Here is a 22,311-nt window from a genome sequence, read left to right on the forward strand (position 1 = left end):
ATGCTGTGGGGTGACTTGAAACAGGCTGAATAAGGAAGAACCCTGAAAAATGTGGTAAGGTTTTCTCAGATTGATGTCAGATTCTGGTAGATGGCTACAAGAAACGTCTCACTGAAAGGGGAGTGTGTTTTTTCTCTCAGCTCTAAAACATGATTTTGTTAATGTTTCTGGCTAAACAAGTCAATTTGAGTTTATGTACATTTAAATTGAGAAATGAAAGCTGAAATTCATCAGAAAAGTTTTCCTTAGTAAGTATTCCCCTGACGATCTTTACTTTTGTAGATTAAGTAGAATTTAATCTTCAAATACTGAATTCACAAAACGTATAAACAGGAAATATAAACTCTGATAGTCGGCCTGAGCTGGTATTGTATAAAAATCTATTTTACATAACTTCAGCTCACTGCAATCAGCAAAATATATATATATATTTTTTTTAATGAAGAAGATAAAAAGGTACAAAAAGCATTGCAACCAAGAAGCAACAGAAACACTGAAGTATTGAGTACTTCGTTGGATCTACAGAAAAGCCTGGACAAAGATCTGAACAGACACAAACTGCCCCTGTTGGGTGATCGGATGAGGATGTAAATATGACAAACGGATTCAATCGCTTCAAAAGTTTTCCTTCGTTGACGGGAATTCATTAGAATTAGCCACTTCCACGCTGCTTTTCAAATCTTGTATATCAGAATTTGCATGAAAATGCCCCCCGATGAAAGCCCGGCGAGTGTGTCTGTCTTCCTCCCTCCGTCCTCATCCGTCCCTCTCTCTCCCTACTGTATAAAGGAGGGATGATCACTCCCTGTCACATCTGTTGGCACGTTGCCATCAAGCCTTGACAGGAAAATAACACTCTTCAGGGAAAATAATACACTCGTTCTGCCGTCGGCGCTCCCAGACACATGCCTCACCGAGCGCGCGTGTGTGTGTGTGTGTGTGTGTGTCTAAAAGCTCTTGCTGCTGCTGTCAACCTGAGCACAAAGGATCACTTTATATGATTAGTATGCATCTCTGAAAAACATACTGAACAAAAAGCCCGGCCCCGAATGCTGCTCCACGCCAATTAATGGATTAAGAAATTATTTTGAGGCGAGGCTTGTTGTGAGACAGCTATGATATGCGGCTGGAGAGGCATTTCTGTTGTGCTTATTGCCAACTACATGAGGCCTGAATGCAGCCACGTCATACAGCAAGGTAAGGAGACCTTAAATTATATCCCAAGACAAAGAGAGATGCGATACAAAACATCCTCTGGCAGCAAAGCGACGAGCTTACAGATCACCTCGGAAGGCAAAAGCATCTGTTAACCCCAAAAACGACAGCGTCCCGCAGCACCTTTAACCCCCGCCGTACTCGTCTTAAGAGCTGCCTTTATAGATTTTGGAGAAAGCTGAAAATGGAGATTGAGAATCGACTTGAACCGGAGAATGACATTTGATTATTTACTTTGTGGCGCTCGAGTTTTGGAGTGTGTGTGAGTATATCTGGGGGCTAACCACACTGAGTTTATGCCTCTACGATCAAATTCTGTATCTGACATTTAGAAATAAATCCAAGTGTGTAAAGTGTCAGCTAAATGGATATTCATATTTTATTTTATTTTATTTTATTTTATCTTAGTCTGAAAACCATGAAAAGTAAATGAATCAAATTAGGAAATCATTTACAGAGGTTAAATTACACAAGAATCCATTTAAAAGGTGACTGAACAACAGAAAAGTGGAAATAAACAAAAATTTACAATTTGTTTACATTTTCTTTTAAATTACATTTTAAAAACTGCTGTACACACCTCTCAAAAATCTGTAGAACCATTTTTCTTGCCATTATAATCAAACCTTTGTTATAATTGCCGAGCTGCTTTTTGCTAGTTTGACGATTCATCTTTGGTGATGAGCTACAAGTCTCTGTACCATCACCCTAATCTGGAACTCCCTCCACATATTCTCTGTCAGATTCAAGCTGAGATTTGGGCCAACATTTAATACTGCCTTGGTGAAAACCATTATGGTTAACTGTTGACTTTGGGGAAAGTTTCCACGATTTATTTAGCAAATAAATTAAACTATAAAAAAAAAAAAAAAAAAAAAATTTTTTTTTCCTCATTTTAAATGTGCCTACAGATTATTTTCAAAACAAAAAAGGGTCAGAAAAATAATCTCAAAGAATTTAATATTTATATTTTCTTACTGCTGAACATAAATAAAGCAAAAACATTTTCTAGGGAGGGAAATAAAGTTAAGCTCTTGAAGACTTTAAATCTCAAAAAGAAGTCTTTTTAATTTACCTCTCAAAGTTTGACAGCAATATAACTGAACAAAGTTATCATAGCAAAGGAATATGCAACAATTACATGTTTAATGACATGTGAGTAACTGAAAAACAAGTTGCGTGTCACTTCCTAAGAAAAACATCTCAAATTTGGGTCATTATTGGTCAGAATGAGATTCTCACACTATGAGAACTGAATCAAACTACACTGGTATTTTACATTGGTACAGATATTTTACCAGTGCAAACTGGTATTAATTAGAAAATAATCTCCTTCCCCTTTTTGACATCTAAAGGACAGGACTGTTTGTGTCTTTTTGCTCCAGATTTATTCCTCCAACTTTTTTTTTTGGAATCGACAGAAAACTAAAGTGTGTTTTTTTTTTAACCAGCTGACTGGCAGTGCACAGCAACTACTTCCTATGCTGATAACAACATGCTCACTCTCTTTAGGAATATCAAAGTTTCTTTAAACTTTTGATGCCAGTGATTTGTAACTTCATCTCAGTCTCTTAATTCATAACAGAGAATCTAAAAGGAGGAAACTTGTTTAGCATTTATAGCAGAATGAGAAGAGTTTTTTAAAGAATAATTGTTGGGGGTTTTATGTGCATCTTAGGTCTACTTTGAGTGTTATTGGCTGATTCACCTGCAGAAAATTGACTTGAATTAATACAGACAGACAACAAAAAGCAAATGACTGAATATAAACATCATAAGCAATTTCTTCTCTGTCATCCAGTCAGGTTATCTACAGAGCTTTCTCATCACACAGCTTTTAAACCGCCCATCCTGGAAGGAAGCTTTATGAATAAAATTAAGCTGCAATATTTTAGGCTAAACACTGATAGATAAACAGCCAATCAATCATTCACTATTTAATAATGTAGCTGGAATCAAACAGCAGAGCCGATCAAGCAGCGCTGTCAAAGCGCCGGGTCTCTGCCCTCCCTGCTGGAGCTAAAAATACATCTGCTCAAGTAATTAGAAATACATTGAAAGGAGTTTCTAATAGTGTGAGTGCACAATGTGATATGTGGTCAAAAAGAGCCTGCTGATTGGTATTCAATCCATTACAGACCCCGAGTAGACCCTAATTCTCACCAACATGAGAAATGGCAGCCCATTTTCCTGCGCTAATGCAAACAACATAGCTCCTCTAAAATCAATGTAATTGGCCGAACCATTTAGTCGGGCTGAATGTCTTGAGTGATGCTTGTAGCGGAGTGATGATGGCGTGGTAGTTCCTTTATGCCGAGGGCTGCGAGGGGTGAGGGGGGTAGTGCTCTGTCAGGTTAGAAGATTTTTATATATTTTTTAGAACTTGTCAACCAGTGGAGCTGCTTTCAACTTTGTGTCTCATTTTATTAAAACATAAAATATGTAGTGTCTGTTATTTTCTGATGCGCCATAGTTGCACGTTTTTAGAGATATCAGAGTAAAAGGGGAAAAGAGGAGGATTACAGATGCACAGCGGATGGATTTTAATTTATGTTGAGGTTATTGTTGTCAAGCCACTGTGGACGAGCTGCAGAGAGCCACTGCTCGGGTGGAAACACCCTGCACACCACATCTCCATGGAGAGCCATGGAGAAAAATAGGAGAAGAAGGTTTGACTTGATTTCAAGATGATTTTAGCTGAATACTTTACAATCCTGGAAGAAAAGCTGTGAAAGCTGCAGAGGTCTGGAGACGATTCTAAAAACACAGCCAGAGATATGGTTCATGAAATCTGGGAAACTGATGTTCACATACAAAGTCACTTGAGCTTTTTTTCCTATGGTAAAAGAAAATCACACTCTAAATGTGCAAAGCTGGTTAAGACAAATACCCCAAAAGAGCTGGAAATGTAAACAAACTATGTGCCATGATGTGATCTATCACATACAATCCCAATAAAATATCTTAGAAATTGATGTTTCTACATCACAAAAATGGAGGAAAATATTTTTAGGAGGACTCTTCTAAGGTACTTTCATCAGGTCAGCCTTATTCCATTCCAGGTTTTATTTTATTTTTTTACCTTTTACAGCACAGATATTGCCAGAAAATTAAGTGTTAGCCTACGCTAAATCTGCTAAACGATTCAGGCTAATTCAGCAGCTAAAGGAACACAGTGATGATGTCACAGTTGACCGGACATTATTACTTTATAATTTTTAACAACTACATCAACAACTGCAATTTTCTGCCCAAGGAGTAAAACGCAAAAGCGAGGAAATACAGTTTCAGCAAACTGTCTGAGTCCCGCTTGGAGGAGGTTTCTAATGCGATTCATATTTCTCACAATGCATGTCAGCAGAGCCTTTTCATCAGCCACGGCTCTATGCAGAGAGAACACACGCCGGCAGCAATAAACCCAGAGCAACAGCAAAGAGCAAAGTCAACACAGGATGGTGCAGAAAGAGCAGACATAATGCTGACAGTTTTATTAGCAAATGCTGCAAAGGCATAAAGATTTAAGAATCTGTATCAGGACATTAAACTAAATCACACAAAACAAAAAAGTGTTAAACTCTAATGTTCATCTTTATACCTGAAGTTTACAGTTCCTATCACCATTTTCTTTATAAATGTCTGGGGGAAAAATGACATTGGTCTAGTTTATGATTGTTTGGTCGTGTGTCATGAAAGTAATTGGACGTAAAAAAAAAATGTAAAAGTTGATTTCAATTCATTATGGAATTTTCATTACATTATCTACATTGGCTAAAGTCAAATAAATATCATTGTGAGAATATTTTTCCCCTCTGCAATCAGAAACTAATTTCACATGTTTGAGCCTATTTGTTGCCAAACTAATGTCAATAAGAAATCAAAAGATGGCAACGAGATTGATCTTGAGTTCCATATTAAAATATGTGTGGCAGCAATTAAACAGAAATTCACAAAAATTATGTTGAATTAAACCTAAAAAAATTAGTTTGAATTTTTAAAATGTAAAGATCCATTAGCAATGTCTCTGTTCTTATCAGGTGGTGGATATAATTCCTTCTGGAAAAATCTATTTACTAACAAAAATATTTTTTGCATGTCAGTGCAACAAAAATACATAGTAGGTAATAAAATGTGAAACTCAATATTAGGCCAGCTATGCTTTAGTTGTTTTTTTGTAAGTCTTCTTTAAATCCAGAGCAGATTTTGTGGCAGTAATCTCCTGAATTTGGTAAAAATATATATATGTATATTCTGTACAGAGCTGAATATTCAGCACTGGTCCTTACAATAACTTATAAAAGAAACAAAATCAACTCCCCATAGAAAGAAAGGATAAATGGGAAATGGACTGAATCTGATTGGATGTTTTAAATGGATAGTGATAATTGAGTTGTAATTTCAAGCCATTGTTTTTCTTTTGCTTCTTTTTATAAATAGTCTCTTTTTTCAAAAGTTGTTTTTCACACAGAGACTTAAGTTCACACAACATCTCCTCTTTTGCCATTGAGTGACATGGAGAACAGCCACAAGGGGAGGAGCACAGCAGATCTGGTGATATACAAATTAGTCTTCCTCTCTACTCTCACATGAACACCAATAACTGCAGTCTAATCTAATCCTGTTCTTACCATTTCATTATTCCCATAAAATATTTTGCGGATAAAATGAATCATAACAGAATGCATCCTAAACATAACTACATTTATAAAAATAAAGCCAGTGTCATGAACCAACCTGCAATATCCAGCTTCCCTCAAAAGGTTGTAAATTCAATCTTTAGCTGTTTAGCACAATAAGCGGCACAACTTAAAGTTGAGTAATAAAACCACAAGAAATCGCATTCATTTAAACATATGGACGTTTACCAACCAACCTGGGCCCAGATAAGATCTCCATCTGGTGCAGACCTACTAAATCCACTTCTTAAGAAATTCCAACAGACACATGAAATTCATATGCTGTTTACAAATGAATCAAAAGGAAAATTCTCCTTTATGTAGCTTCATATTTGTGCCAAACTGCTATGATTGATCACAGAGACAGACAGGATGAGCAAAATATTTCTTGAAACTACTGGACGCTTTTTGACAATATTTCTTCTCATTTATTTTTTCTTTAAATGAGGCCAGCAAGTGATCCTTATACAGATAAAACGGATTATATACAAAAAAATCGGCTCATTATTTAAAATGGTCATGCTTTTGTGCGTGATGTGATTAGTGATTAGTGTTCCTAATCTTATTAATGTCAGCTTGTTTCTGCAAAGAAAATTTCGGCGCGATGATTTATTTCATAACTCATTTTAAAAGAATGTGGCTTAAAAAAAAAACAAAGATAAATCTCTAAATTGCACTAATATGAAATGCATCCTTTATGTGTAGCCGTGTGCAGAGTGAAATAGAGAAAGTATTGCAATAATACGGAGCTGTGACTGGTATAATTTGCTCAGAGCTAAAACTCCCTGCAGCATTTTGAACAAAGCTTCCCCCTGTGATTGTTTCTTCCTCTTCACATTCAGTTGATGTTCGTCTCTGCAAGGAGCGACTCAGAAAAAGTAAAGCTAATGGTGCATCAACAGGTTGAGAGTCTGAGCTCACATAATGGCAGTATTTACTCCGCTTGGCCATAATAACTCGGCTGAAGAAATGGCATAATGCATGCACATTCAGAAGGACCGACAGTTCTCATCTTTCTATTCCTGTTTTAAACTGTCAGCTTCTTAGAAAAACTTCTATTCCAGTCTTGTTTATGTTGCGTGTGAGACCAGACATTGTCCGACTATTGGGTTTTCCATAAACGTCCAGTTTAAAAGTGGAAATCATGAACATTATGATGGAGGGTAAAGCCATGTGATCACTTCACACTTTGTATTTCTTTCTGTTTTTATGGAGCAATGCAAACATAAGCAATAAAATGCATTAAAGGCCATATTACAGGACTTTTGCCTTTTTTTATGTCAGAAAAAAGCTACAATTATGTTATTAACAAGGCTATATTAAGTTGAGGTTTTGATTTCAATATTATCTGTATAAAGATTTACTTTAATTTTAAAACATGATCTATAGCTTGGCATGTGAGCAAACTATGCAATCAAAGCTAAATGCCCTACATTTAAATTTTTGGTACAAATATCAACTAGAACAGCAATACTCTAGACTTGTAGTCTAAAAGCAACAATGTCTTAATGATAGACTGATAATAATGAATGCATGGAAGAGGTTTTAAAGCCAGCGGAAAACATGTCACCAATTTTGTGCTTTTGTTGAAGTTTAAAGATGGTTTCCAGGCTCCCTCTGCTGGGTTTCTACACTCCACACAGACGGCAAAAGCAACAACTGGGTCAAGATCTTGTTTCCTAATATTTCTAGCTTCTCCTAGTTTTCCTACTTTGAAAGATGCTAAAGCTAGAGTATCCCTTCTTTGTTATTTTTAGTGGTTTTTCATATTTAAACACAAAAGAAATGGCTTTACTGATTTATAAAGACAACTTTTCTTCAGCTTTTCGATAAATTATGAGACTGATATATTTATGTACATTAAGGTTGCTATTCTGTCTAGAGCGTGCACATCTTTGGACTCATGCTTGAAATTGTACATAAAAATCTATCTGCAAACATCGGAGGAATTTAGTGTTGATATTTTTTATTAAGAAAACTAAAAATGTGTTTAGTTACAAATGTCTAGGTGATTTAGTAATAGCTCAAAGGTCAAAACCTGATTCTTAATTAAAAACAACTTTTGGGTTTTTAACACATATAAACCGAAGAAAATGTGTGACTAATAACTCTATCCTTTAGACCACACCGCCATCTAGTGGCCTGATTAAGTGTCACCATCAGCCAGCTCATACACTCTACAAATGCAGTCTGATATCATTCGCCTGCTGAAGTGAATCAAATGTCATAATTTTAAGTATGAAGATATGCTACAGTTCTTTAATATAGGAACCACCTGAATAACCATGGAAAAAAATAACTTAGTTTTAACCTAAACCAAGCCAGATGTACTCCGGCCATCTTTAAATTAATGAAAATGTTATACATGTGAATCTATCTTTACAAATTGGCTGTTTGTTTTTCCTTTAAAAGCTATGTGGAGTTAAGTTCCTGCTCTTTTATAAAAATGCAGATGATTAACAGAAATAAACTTATACAGCTCTACAGATCTATACCAAGAGGAAACGCTTCATGTTTTAACACTGATCTTGTGCAACCCCCAAACTGCATTCAACAATAATACAAATTTGGTAATCTATCACAAGTAGTTGCTACAGATGGAGATCTTTTTACATTAGGGTCAAATTATTACGAAAACTGTATGTCTTTTAATAATCATACTTTTTTCTCTCTTTGACATATAAAATGACATCTATTCTGTGATGTTCACTTAAAAGCATGAAATTATTAAACTTGCCTTAATACAAAAAAGTATTTTTTAAAAAGGAGAGATTCAAATCCTATTCTTACTGCTGAGAATTGATTAAATATTTTCCTAAGCACGTGTGGAAAAGCTGACTTAAACTTTCTTCTTAAATTCAGTGAAAGAACTTACTAAATGTTCCAGAATCGCGCAAATACAGTAAGTGATCCTCCATTTTTAAATGTCTAGACTCCCTGCAATCAAATAAATTTGCTAAATACTCATTACACCACAGTAGACTGATTACAGGCACACCTTAAATCAGAATATCCTTAGAATTGTATTTTACTGCAGTAAATTAATTCAAAAAGTGAAACCGATACAGTTCATAGATTTATGACACATCTAAGGCATTTCTTACTGATTTTTTTAAGGATTTTTAATACAGAAATGCTATGGCACACTCAATTTTTTGGGCAAGTTGAGTGGAAGGAAAACATCTGGTGAAAGAAGTCCTCTTTTCAGATGAAAGGCTTGTCTTTTTGAACTGATGATCTGATGTCACTATGGGTGGCACGGAGTTATTTAGATGTAATTTAAGTGTTATAACAATGTAATACGTCTCCAGTTGAATGAGAATCAGACAGACCTTAGTAGAAAACCTTGCAGGCTTTGTGGTATCTTCTGTCCTGGATGAACCAAAATGGCTCTATATGTAAAGACATGAGTACATATAATGATGATGAGTTTCACTTTCTGAAAGCAGTGACATGACGTATTAAAATGTTTAATGATATTCTAATATTTTGAGATGCACGTGTATAAAGCTGCAATAATCTTGTCCTTAAATCAGCAAACCTTCAGTTCAGTTTCATGACATTCATGTCAAACTGTGCAGCAGTTTTCTTAGTTTCAATATTTATAATGGAGCAGTAAAAATGAAAGAAATTCACATGCAAACAATAAGTAACAGAGTGAATCACACAATAAATATTGAGCACATGAATAAAAGCCGTAGAAAGGCGGCATTTAGCTTGTCAGTGTTTAGAAAGTATCCCTGCTGTTAAGTGCAAATCGATATCAGCTGCTTTAATATCGACTGATCTACAAAAAGGTTCTCATTTCCAAAGTATTGCACAGACTGTGTAAATTTGGAAAGAGATCTTCTGAAAAAGTCTTATGATCACTAGTAACTGAAAATAGGTAATTTATGTAATTTATGGTTGGTCTGATTTAATATCGTTGAGGTTTGCTGTGCACCCAAACCAAGAGCAAAACATGTTGGACTTGGACTAACAGGTTTATGAATCAAAGTATATTTTTACGGGTGAGCACACTTATGCAACAAGGTTATTGCAATGATTTTATTTTAAAATTTTTAACAGATTTTTTTTTCCAGTTGAATTGTACAGATTTTGCATTAAATCTTGGGGATATGTTTGGAACAACACAACTGTGCATCTTTTATCAGCTGAACGTCAACTATGCTCCAAATTATCCACTTAATTTATAAATGTGATGAAGTAACGTCAAGTTCAGTTTGGGATTTTCAGGAGCATCACTTCTGACCTGGGTCTGTCTCCATGGTAATTTACACTAATAAAATTTGAGTTTAATGTCATAAGAGCACCACCTCTAATCTAATTAATATCTCGTGAAAATATATATATATAAAATTGCCATGTCTTTTTTTCCTTCTTCTCCAAGGTTACAACATATCTCTAAGAAACCGATTAATTTGCTTGTATAATTTGTCAAAATGTCATTTAAAATTACAAAACAACCATAATCAAGTAATTTGGGACAAACTTTGTGCCACACAATTATCAAGTTGAAAACAATTTAGCTATATAAAAATATCAAAATTAAACAACTTTTTAAATAATTTTTATCTAAACAAAAATAAACTAAAAATGTAAGACTTTATTGAGTGAACCAAAACTTGGATTTGTAAATCATTATAGAGCTAAAACATAAGACAGGATCACAGATTCCTCATGTTTTGGGATATTTTTTTGTTTTGTTTTGTTTTAGTTTTTATTCCGACAAAAAAATCTCTAGACAAAAAGCACAACAAAAAAACATAAATATGTCACCGAAGCTGCAAACAACAATACAAAATTAGAGAAGAGGGAGACCACCCAAGTCTGCTTTTGTAAAAGATCCTGGAAGTTTGTGGTTCTATTTATCGTGAAATTCAGATTTATGCAGAAACCTGGTTAACAAATGACAAATATTTTCTTCTATACCTGACTTTTGCTATGTTTTAAGAACCTTATGATTATGAACATGTTGGCCTAAAGAAATCCAACATGGTGCCCTGGTCCTATATTTGTCAGGGGCCTCACAGGGTCACAAATGGCCCCCTGGCCCTGGCTGCACTTCAGTTTGTTTCTATGGCATTTAATACAATAAATTATGCAACCACAAAATGCTATTATTCAAGTCAAGTTGAATATTTTGAAGCTGCTTCCTGCCACGGAGCCCATAACAACATTAATACACACATTTCACTGAAGAGTGGAAGGATACATAGATTTATTGCACTGCAGAATTTAGGCTATATTTTTTTTTTTTTTTTTTTTTTAACTTCTGGGTATAAACAAAGATAAAATATTGTACAAAATCTAAAACAAAGCGCTCAGGAAAAGCAGCAGCTTTAAATTGATTGCCATCAAAACACCAAGTCTATGGCACAAAACCAATAAAATAAATCCAACATGTAATTTCTCTACTTTTATGACAAGCTCCACCTGCTCATCTCTCCAGTCCCACCTGAGCATGTATGCTTCTCATTGCTGAGTTAGTGGAGACTGTTCATGAGCACAGATATATTTAGTGAATTTTCAGACCCATTCAGCAATCCCTTTTCAGAAAAGCGACCTTTGGTGACTAGTGTGAACACCTTCCCTCAAGAACAGGTGTTGCTGCAGGTTCCTTCTCCTTTCCTAAAAGGCTCACAGGTAACATCTGGTGCAGGAGTCACTCCCAGCTGCAGTGACAGCCACACTCTCTGCATCAAGACAAGCTAAACATTCAAGCTGAAGGAGAATTCATAGAATTATTCACAAGAATCCCACCTATTTGTGGATAAATTCATGTCTAAAATATTCACAGAAAATATATATAATGATATATAATTACCATTATATCTAAGCTGAAACACTTGCATATAATTCTACTTGACATATTATTGGTTGGTGTTTGCAAAGCAGCCAATCCAGGAGTACCGTTTCTTATCAATGGCGTTGATTAGCTGTGGCCCCAAACAGCAGTGATGTGGAAGTCCATTGATGTTAGCTTCTGTAGTCATGCTAATACGGCTTCCACTATGTATTAATGCATATTAAAGTATATTTTGTTTTTGAACTATTAATATAGGCAGTTATAAGCATTTCTAGAGGGGTCTCAAGTAAGGAGGGGCTTAACAGTGTGTGTTCTGCTTTTCAAAGGGAAATATACATGAAAATTATTCACATAAAGTCAAAAAAAGAGATGCTATGGTTTTTAAAAATGGCTCCTAATTGCAGCAGGTAGATTGAAAAAAGCAAATGTCCAACAATGACGCCTTGAGGTACACCTCAGGGCAGCGCAGCAGAGTCTGAGCTCAATCCACATGAATACAAAAACATCTAAAGAGTAGAAATTGTTATTCCAAGCCACTGAGCATGGAGATGATTTTATGAATAACCATTATGCAAAGGTTTCTAATAAAAAAAAACTTTTCCTGTTGACATTCACACAGCCTTTACATTTGATCCCAAGCAAATAATTGACAATGAACCATTTTTAAGAGATAGGGTACAGTCTTAGTTGTTGGTGGATACGTTCATAATATAAAGAGCAAAACCTAACCACAAGATGAATGTAAAAGTAAGTTTATTTATAGCATATTTAGATGTATGTTAGCCCAAATTATTTCACCTGTTGCTATTTATGTAATTTCTATTGTGGATCATTGTTCATTCTATAAACATGTTTATTTTTCCTCTAGTTTTTTTTATCAAATATGTTTTATCATTTGTTGTTGTTTGTAATTTTTTACTTATTTAACTTCCAATGTCTGGTATTGTTTTGTCATTTTAATTTGATCTATCTCTTAGATATTGTTTTTTGATGTTTTCCACTTACTTTAGACTTAATATTTTTTTATTAGCTTTTTCACTTGTTTACAAAAACATTTATTTAGGATTGCTAATTAATATCTAAATTTGTATGTATTTTGGTTTTGTTTATTTAATTTTTCAGTTGTATACTTTCTTTGATTTTTTTTTGGTTACTTATTTTTACTTTTTATCATGTTTTCTGATGGGAATTATTTTTATTTGTTACTTTTGTTGTACATTATACAGATTAGATATCAGGTTGGTAGAAGGTCTGTTTTTCCTGTTATATTAAATTTTCAGTCATATATTTCTGCAATAATGTAAAAGTCATCATGTCAAAGTCCTACAGTACCTTCTTTCTTCAGCATTTTCCAACTCAGGAAAGTTTTCCCGACACTTTCCAGTCACAGGAGGCAAGAAGATTTGAAATCTCACTTAATGCACGCCCCTCACTGGATGGATGTTGAAAAATTGCCGCTTGAAGATGTGAAGTGCAGTTCTCTCTTCTGTTTGCTTTGCAGTTCCTGCTTCAATCACGTTGATATTTTTGTTTCCCAAAGAATCAGATGCTGCATCCTTTAAAAAAAAAGATCCATCAACAGCCTCACGTCCTTACTTCTTCCCTCAGGACTCTCCAAGCACTCAGAAAAAACAACCTGTCAAAAATGATCCATTCTCACCTGCAGGAATAAAATAACCAAAATGCTCAGAGAGGAAAAGTTGCCGAGCGGAGGAAGTGAGGTGAGGAGTTGAGCATCCTGCCGTCTCTCAGTCAGGAGGATGAATAGAAAGTCAGCCTCTCTGCCTCCTTTTATCCTCCCTCTTTCTCTCTTCCCCTGCTGCCTCACTTTGGCTTTTACCCTGGCTGCAATGTGTGCGAGTGCATGTGTGTGCAGCGAGGGACCTCTTTCAGAACAGCAGGAATATATTATAACCCAAACAAAAGGAGCCAGCTTATTGTTTATGAATTACCAGCCTTCCAAAGCCAACAAAGGCCCCTATTTTCATAGAAAACTCCATTTTCATTTCAGCTCCATTTGATTATCCGAGCAAAGAAAATAAAAAGGCCTCTCCGGTCGCAACATCCAAGAGGGATTCATTTCTTCTTCGTTCTCTCATTCAGCTCCTCTGAAAAGGTTTCTTTATTGCCTTCTTTTCAGCGCTGACATCAAAATGGGCTTTTAGGAGTAAACCAATGACAAAAAATTATTGCTCGCCTGTTTTGTACAATAACCAGGGCAGGGGAAAGAGAGGAGTCCTGTGTTGTCTTTGTCATCTTTCTTTCGGCTTTTTTCCTCTTGTGCTCCTTTCTGCTACTGGAGAAGAAAATTGCAGAGGCTGAAAATGAGTGGCACAGCTTTGGAGGAAAGTGGAACGCACAAAGCAACAATACAAGTCAAGTATAAATTATCGCCGGCTACTGAACACAAAGATAAAGTGCAGCTAGAAAGAGAAAATCAATAACAAAATATATTGTGATAGACAAGTGATCAATATCAATGAATAAAAAAGGTCTGATAGAATATTCAATAATTTCACACCGTTCTGAGGGATGTAGGCATCCAATATTGGCGGCATCAACTAATCTCTCACGCTTTCATTACCTAGCAACAACCTGTTGAGTAACATGCGCAGCAGCAGTATAAGTTTTCACCACCGTGCCTCACAACTGCTTAAAAACAGTACAAAACCACAGTGTGGAGTGAAAACTGTAGATAAAACAGGATTGGCCACTTCACCAGTTTGGAAGTATTTCAGATATTCAAAATTAAAAACAAATCAATAATTAAACGCTTATATTATGATGTGTTTTTCAGTCAGTTTAGAACTAGTTCTTGTTCATTACAAACTAATGACGCTGGTGTCATATGATAATGTCAGGCTGCTTTTCTGCATCAGGACCTTTTTTTTTTTGCATATTTTCACTGGTGTTATGATAATTTAAGTTTCACTAACCAGAAATGTAATGTTGAGTAAATTAGATATTTCAGGCCTGCCATAATCATTTATTTACAGCTTTAGGCTGCCTTTTCTTTCACGTTCATGAGACAAAAGCCACTGAATTCAACCGAAAAGAAAAATTTCTTAAGATTACGATGTAAGAAATTTAAGTAGTGTTAATAACACTTCAGGAAAATGATTCAGGATGTAGTATTACCTAGTTATAAAAGTCAATGAGATAACCCTGCCTGCTTAACAAAGGCTAGAAAGATTTGAATCAGTTTAGTCAATAAATTAACAACAAATGTTAAAATATGAGAAATTAAAGTTTTTAATAAAAATAATAATTTTTTTACATGTTGATTGACGCAGAAGATGTTTTTTTTTTTTTATCCTGCAGGTTCCTTTTCATGTCTGACTGGATGAATATTTGGCTCAAGACAAAAGGTGAACTAATCAATTATTCCTCTTGCAAGGCTCCGGTGCTGTTGTGAAAAGCGTTGACATTTGAGCTTTCCAGAAGACATCTGCAGATTTATATGCCTTCCATTGTGCGAGGCAGCCAGTCTCTATCAAAGGCTGTAAAAGGCCTTGTCAATTTGGTAGGGACAACTCCACAAAGACTCCTTTCTTCTCTGTTGTTGCGAGAATAATGCTTTTCACTGGTGTTCTGCCAAAACCGCCTGGCAGTCCGGCCGTGCGATGTTATTGATTGCATTGATAACAGACGACTACCATGGAAACTATCAAACGGATCCACGGTGAAACATCAAGCACATATCTAGTATGAATGAAGATTTTACAAAACAAATACAGTAAGTTTTGATTCATGTTAGTCGATGTCGAATATACAGTCAGAAGTTTACACACCATAATGTTTTTTTTTGTCAATTTTTCATTTGCCACTTCTTATTAAAACACTTTTACTTGTTTTAAATCATACTGACAACAGAAACTACCCTAATGACTCGGATAAAAAGATTACATACCTGATTTTGGTCTTGTAACCTGCACATAAGTTGACACAAACTGCTCTGAATGGATACGAAAGGTAACAATATCTTGGCTCATGATAGACCATTGCCTCTTTCATCCAGTGCTACACTGACATTTCTGATTTCTGAGTCGTGGATAAGGCTAAATAAATGTCAAAGCAACTGCAGGAAGAGGTAACTGAGTTGTATAAAACAAGAAAAGAACAGAAAACGATATCCAAAGAACTGAGAATGCCTCTGGAACAAACTCATATGAACTAATGAGATTAATATTTATCTTTTTAGCCATAAACATTTGGAGGAGTCACCAAGGCCTATGATGAAAGGTCCAACTTTCTTACTGTGAAACACGGAGGAGGGCTGCTGATGTTTTAGAGGGTGAGCAACAAAGGCACAGGGTCAGGGCAGCTGATTGTTGCTGCGGTGCAAAGGATATTTTGTAATACAAATAAATAATGTAGTCATAAAATAGCATAAAAACAAAAAAGAAAGAGTAATTATAAGTTTCAAATTTGATTTAAAAATTTGAGATAGATGGACAGATAGATATTACGATTAGTATGGACCTTCATGAGCAGGTAGGTAAACTTAAGCTACAGCAGCAGACATAAACATAAACAAGTGATTAATTTCACTCACATATTTCGCTGACTAGTCTGTTCCATCCCGTGTCGATGAAGTTCTCGAGAAATCCTGTGTCCTCTTCTTTCTTCACTCCTGCTGGCTGAAGAAAAATTTTTGAGAAATTAACAAGTTTCGCAATTAATATTAATAATTATTTTCTTAGTTATTTTTATATTCTACAATTCAGTGCATTCAGTGGACATCGTGCTACAACTTACATTGGAGTTTATTTTCTGAGGAAGCGCTATCTTTGTTTTATTCCTGCGTGTTTCAGTCGCTTTGAAACAATCAAGTTATACCGACTTTCACCTGCGTTTGATTGCGTAAGGTGTAATTCCCTTCAACAAATTTCGTCCTGGATTAGATACTGTTGGGTTGTCCGGTAAAAAACTGGAACGGGGGGAAATTAATATTTTACGCTGTTGTTTAATTGGGATTTTATATGACGTGGTATTTAGAGGTGGAATGAACATTTACACTCTCGGATAAAAATGTCCTATACAGTAGGTAATCGGAAATAGAGCTAGTTATATAAATTTCTCAAGCATCTTATATTCAATTTGTTGAGTCGATAAACACTTGTGCTGCACTCAGCAAGTAGAAAAAAGATCGTTATATTTTTATAGGTATAGACTGAAGCTGTAGAGGTTTCTCAGGTTTAAAAGTGTTGTGACAAAAAAAAACACAAACAAAAAAAAAGGCAATTTAAGTTTTAAATTCGACTCGCATTTCAATTAGACAAGATACATTACTAACAGTATCAGCGCAGGTTCACGTCAAAATTTAAGCCGCAGCGGCTTATATAAACAAAAAATATATACATTTATTTCACTCACATATTTCGCTGTCCAGTCTACTTCTTTAGTCAGTCTCTGTCAGCCAACACAGTTTATGTTAATAGTTATAAGTGTGTTCCTTTCAGATATTACCGTGCGCATTTAGTGCAACTTGTGTTATAACTTACGTTTATTGTTCATGGGAAGCGCTATCCGTGTTTTGTTCCAGAGAATCTTCGTCTGTCTGAAATAATCAAATCAGGCCGAGTTTCACCTGCGTCTGTTTGCTAAAGGTGTAATACCATTTTCGACCACTACGATTATATAACGTTAAGTGGCGGCGCCGTTTCACTCAGATTTCAGCCCGAATTAGATACTTTTGGGTTATCGGATAACAAAACTGGAACACATTTACTGGGACTTTATCTGACAATTTAGAAATTGAATGAAAACGAAGCATGATTTTTAAATAAAAAAATAAATAAATAAAAATCTTAAAAGTGTGGCATGCAATCCAAATGCCAATCCATTTCCACTTGAGAATAAGGTGTATTTTCACCTTCCAGGAGGAAAACCCCTCAAATATATAGTGAAGAAGAGCAAAGCTGGTGGACACAGAACACAATGTAATCATCTTTTTATTCTCAATGACAGACTCAAGTTTCACTTGGATTCAGCATTTTATTCATGGGCAGATCAATAGGTGAAATAAATAGAGATGGTTGTTATAGTAACCTCTGCAATCATTTTCATCATTCTAACACCAGGGCACAGAACACATTTACATCAGTTACTGCTAAATACACAAGTTAGAGTTAAATCATTGCCATACTTGATCATACAACTAACACAACAGATGCTGTCAAGGTATAAGCAATATGTTTTAGCAGTATATCTACTGCTGATGAGAAACTGCTCTATAGATCACATATGTGATGTGAGCCAGGGTCAAGTAGAAAAGAGGTGTTAATGAAAGCAAGTAAAAAAATAAAATAAAATGAAAACAAAGATAAATATAAGACTTATTCAACAGTAAATTGCATATTGACAAAAATCAAACACATTTTCCAGTGTAATATTGCTTTAAATTTGGCTTTGCAAAGACAAATGTCCATTGAGTTTTTTTCCCCCCATCAGTCGCATTGCTTAAGCAGAACTCAAAAAAGTGAGTCGGATGGTTTTTACCATTATTACATTTCCAACTTAGTGCTAAGTTTTATTTTATTACTCATTTTTAGTGTTTCACCAAACAAGCTTGCACTTTGCAATGGATTATAGAAATCTAACAGCTAAAGTGCCTCAATAGTATCTGAAAAATATTCAGTTATGACAACAGGAATGAAAAACTTCCCATTTATTGCATTAAGGATGAGACCTAAGTTGGAACCATTGAACAGAGTTCAGTAGAAGGCCTCTTCTGATGTTTTTCCTGTTACCATGAACAAATATGCATTTTTACTGACCATTAATGATGAAAGGAATGGATTCTAAGGTCAGAAAGGAAAATGTTTTTAAGTTACAGGGGTTCTAAAATGTAAACGGACCAAATAACTAAAAGTTTTTTGTTTTTTGCTTAAGAGGCAGTTCAAGTCAATATAACATTATGAGCACCTTTAAATATTGCTTGAAAAATTAAAGTAGAAATGGGTGTTAATTTGGAGCTGGAAACATAAGGTATTAAGCCCTGAGGTTTTCTGAAAACCAAACATTTTCAAGATGTTTTATTGTAGCTTATCAAATTAAAACAAATATAAATACGACTGTTCTGTTATTTTTTTTTTCCTGTGGTCCCATAACATAATCTCATCATCAGTTACAAACATTTTTTTAAACTATTAGTTACTCTTTTGCGGTTCATAAATCTTTATAAACGCTGGTGCATTATTGGCTGATTTATGATGTTTTTGGTAACTTCATAGCTGGCTTGTTGGTTCCTTTAAATGTTCATTTCATTTGGAGACAAAATATACAGTTAAATGTTTTATAGCAACTCCTAATGGGAATGAACCATGTGAACTCATTTTTCCAGGACTGAATGATTATACACCATAAAACTAGAATGATTTCTAAAGTTAGGAAGTTGGAGCCTGAATTATAGATATACCCACTAACATTTGGTTTAAATTCAAACCTCCACCAAACAGTATGTAGAAAATATTTTTATATGCATTTGTTGAAACTGTCATAATGTCATAATAGTATGGTATGACACAGATAAACTGGCGTAAAAAGAAAAAAAAAAATCAAGCTCCTCTGCCTTCTCCCAGTGCTAACTAGAAACAATCAATCAGAGCCACGAGGCGCGTCTTAGCGCTGTCAATCATTCGCCATGTGATTAACAGCAGCAGAGGAGGAGGAAGAGTTCAGTCTTTTCACAGATTATCTGCCTCATAATGTATCGTCATGAAATGATGACAGTTTCAATAAATACGTAATAAACATATTCTTTATTAAAGTTACATACTGCAGCTTTAAGTGTTATGTTGTGTAATGACTCCGCTCTGGAAAAAGAAGCATTTATACGCATCACCATGAGTGAATGCAAAGTTCTCACAGGAAGTGTGACTGACAGTGACTGTGTGTGTGTGTGTGTGTGTTTTTAATCAAGACTTAACTATTGAACTTCCTTATGGTGTCTTGTTCATTTAAAACTGTCATATTTATGGACCAGGAGCAAATAAAATACAGTCCTGGATACCAGTGGAAGGAGCAGCGACAACACTAGGAAAGAAAAAGGAAATTATTATTGGTTCAAGTACAGAAGAAAAGACGAACCGAAGTGACATCCTCATGCCTACCAGCTGTTATGGCTTCATTACTTCATGAACAGTAGGGGCGGCTTCATCGATAGCTGGCAGGCAGTTTCCTGGTCCCTGGTTTGGCACATGGGTTAGTTCAAGGTTTTAAAATTAAATTAAGTGATGAAGAGTGGCACAAACTACTGGCAGCTTCTGTCCACACAGCTAACAGCTCTCATCATATAATGATTTAAATGTCAGAAATTGGTCCTGGCTTCAAATCTGAAGCGGTTTCAGAGGTTAGTCTCATCCCAGGTCGGGTCGTTCATGTTCTTCAGAACCCGCCTGACGATTCGCTCCAGCTCTTTTCTCGCTCGCTGCTCCTCCTCCAGTGTCCGCTTTATTCTCTTGTTGTCCTGGAAAACAGAAGGAGACAGATTAACAAAGAACGAAAGAAAAAAAACAGGAACTCTGGGACAAAAAACTAATACTACAACAAAGTAGAAATCACACCACACATTTTATACACATAAAATGTGACCCTAAAATGAAAGAAAACTGGTATGACCAATACCAACTGCTTGGTTAGTCTGTATCCCATAATGCTAAACTGAATACAACAAAATTTAGATATCAAAATGATTTTTGTTTTTCAATCTAACCTCAATTTTGGGCTGAAATAAAATAGAATATAGGCAGGAATAAAAAGAAAGACGAAACTGACCTGCTTGAGTTCCTGAACCTCATCTCTGAGGCTATAAACGGTGTCCACCAGACTCCTGCAGGAGAAAAAATATATAATTTATACCCCATAACCTGTTTACATGTCGATCCAAAACAAGGAGAAAAAATTAAGCTACATTCACAAAAATAAAAAAGTACAACCAATGCAAGAAGCTGAATGTCAGTGGCAGGAGGTCATTTTTTTAAAAGTAGAACTTAATCCAAAACTACTGGTGCAAAAATAAAATAAATATGAAAGCTCTGCTTTAATATTTTTCTTCTATCAGTCATCCATATATATACATACAGGAATATTATTAATAAAAATTAGCAAAGGCATTAGTATACACATACGCTTTAACACACATAATGTTTATACTATAAAAAAAATCACAATGAAATGTATTTGTCACTAAGCCCTTTAAATTAGCCAAATGAAGTAAAATAGAACAAATCACATCTAAAAAAAATTATTTGATACATTGCAATGCATAAGTTCATCAAACAATTGACCTGTTTTTAAATATGATGCGCATATACTCAGATTTATTACCGTTCCTCCACTACAGTTTGTCCGTTGCTCCTTGTTTCTTCAACAATAATCTTCTCCTCCTCTGGGAACAGCATATGGACATCCTTTCTGCTGGAGCCTAAGACAATAAAAGTAAAAAAATCTATTTTTAATTTTTACAAAGTAACCAGAGTATTTCACAACTTAAGCAAGTAAAAAAAAATCTACACTTAATTGTTATTCTTAAATGATACTTAATCAGATATTTAAAAACAAAGTATTTGGAAGATTCCAGCAACACACTGACATCCACACAGCACCTATCACACACTTTGACTCAGCAGAAACAGTTCACAACAACGTCTTACGAGAAAACGAGGCGGTCCTGTGACTTTGATTAGTCCAGATACTGTCATAATCGGAGTCTTCTGATTGGTCAGAAGATGGCAGGTTACTAGGGAGCGCAGCCACTGTGAGGCTGGTCTCAGCCAGCACATGGTTGTGCATGAGGTCAGTTCCCTGCCATGCTTTACGGTGCCATAAAACACCAAATTACATGTTTTGGAGGATGAGGGAATAAAATCAAATCATATTGGATAAAGGGTGAAGAAGGTGTCGGAAAAACCATAAAGTCGGTTTGGACAAAAAACGCAAACAAAATAGGAAAATGCATGACAACACAAGGACAAATCAAAAATAATAATGATTTGTTTGGGACAAATAGGAAAATAGAGAATGGATGAGGATGACATAAGAGGTTGAATGAATATCAGAGAAAAGAGAGGAGAGAGAGAAACTTGTTAGTAAAAAAGAAAAGCTTTGAAGAAAAAGTAATTCACAGTACTAACAGTTTGAGACACTGTGTGTGGATATGAAGAAGTAAAGTAACTCACTTGAGTTTAGAGTCTGGCGAGTCTTTGCACTCGTGCAGTAAGCCTCGATCACCTTCAGTATCTGAGCGTCCTCCTCCAGAGCCGCTGTGCCTGACGCACCAGAGGAAGGTGGGAGGAACAGAAACATGACAGATGTTGAGGATAAATCCAAAAGTTTTAATGCAGAAGAAGAAACCTGTCAAAAGCTCATTTGTTTTCAGTGTGCTCAGCTTACTCTTTCTAGCAGTGAAATCTTCCTCCGATGGTTTCCTCTCTGGTTTCCTTATGGTAGGGAGCAGTGGCCTCTTGTTTTTGGGGCTTTTACTTACATCCTTTAAAAGACAAAATCAGTGCCAAAAAAAAAAAAAAAGGCGATTCAAAGATTTACAGCTGTAACTGCAAGAACATTTGGTTCAAATTTACATACAAGTTTCTTTACATTTCATTAACAAGG

The 22,311-nt window shown here is 35.4% G+C and overlaps 1 protein-coding gene and 1 long non-coding RNA gene across 5 annotated transcripts in view; both read right to left on the bottom strand.

The window, feature by feature from the left end:
- LOC103147145 (uncharacterized) overlaps window positions 1-16,568 on the bottom strand; it is a 77,275-nt gene extending 60,707 nt beyond the window's left edge. Inside the window, exons 1-2 of one of the 2 annotated variants that reach the window (XR_001663820.1) lie at window positions 16,456-16,568; window positions 16,253-16,337 (exon numbers count right to left, since the gene is read on the bottom strand). This is a non-coding gene — a long non-coding RNA (uncharacterized LOC103147145). Of the gene's footprint in view, window positions 1-13,029; window positions 13,851-16,252; window positions 16,338-16,455 lie in introns of those variants that run through there. The other variant, XR_001663821.1, reaches the window with a different exon arrangement.
- Window positions 16,569-19,382: 2,814 nt separating this feature from the next.
- arhgef7b (Rho guanine nucleotide exchange factor (GEF) 7b) overlaps window positions 19,383-22,311 on the bottom strand; it is a 17,493-nt gene continuing 14,564 nt past the window's right edge. For 2 of the 3 annotated variants that reach the window (XM_007565354.2, XM_007565353.2), the window contains exons 17-22: window positions 22,093-22,189; window positions 21,879-21,968; window positions 21,354-21,512; window positions 21,028-21,124; window positions 20,476-20,530; window positions 19,383-20,167 (exon numbers count right to left, since the gene is read on the bottom strand). In XM_007565354.2, coding sequence (XP_007565416.1) covers window positions 20,045-20,167; window positions 20,476-20,530; window positions 21,028-21,124; window positions 21,354-21,512; window positions 21,879-21,968; window positions 22,093-22,189 — 621 coding nt within the window. In that variant the 3' untranslated portion in view covers window positions 19,383-20,044. The remainder of the gene's footprint in view (window positions 20,168-20,475; window positions 20,531-21,027; window positions 21,125-21,353; window positions 21,513-21,878; window positions 21,969-22,092; window positions 22,190-22,311) is intronic. The other variant, XM_007565355.2, reaches the window with a different exon arrangement.

The sequence above is a fragment of the Poecilia formosa genome, unplaced genomic scaffold, assembly GCF_000485575.1.
Source record: "Poecilia formosa unplaced genomic scaffold, Poecilia_formosa-5.1.2 Scaffold174, whole genome shotgun sequence".
NCBI lineage: Eukaryota > Metazoa > Chordata > Actinopteri > Cyprinodontiformes > Poeciliidae > Poecilia > Poecilia formosa.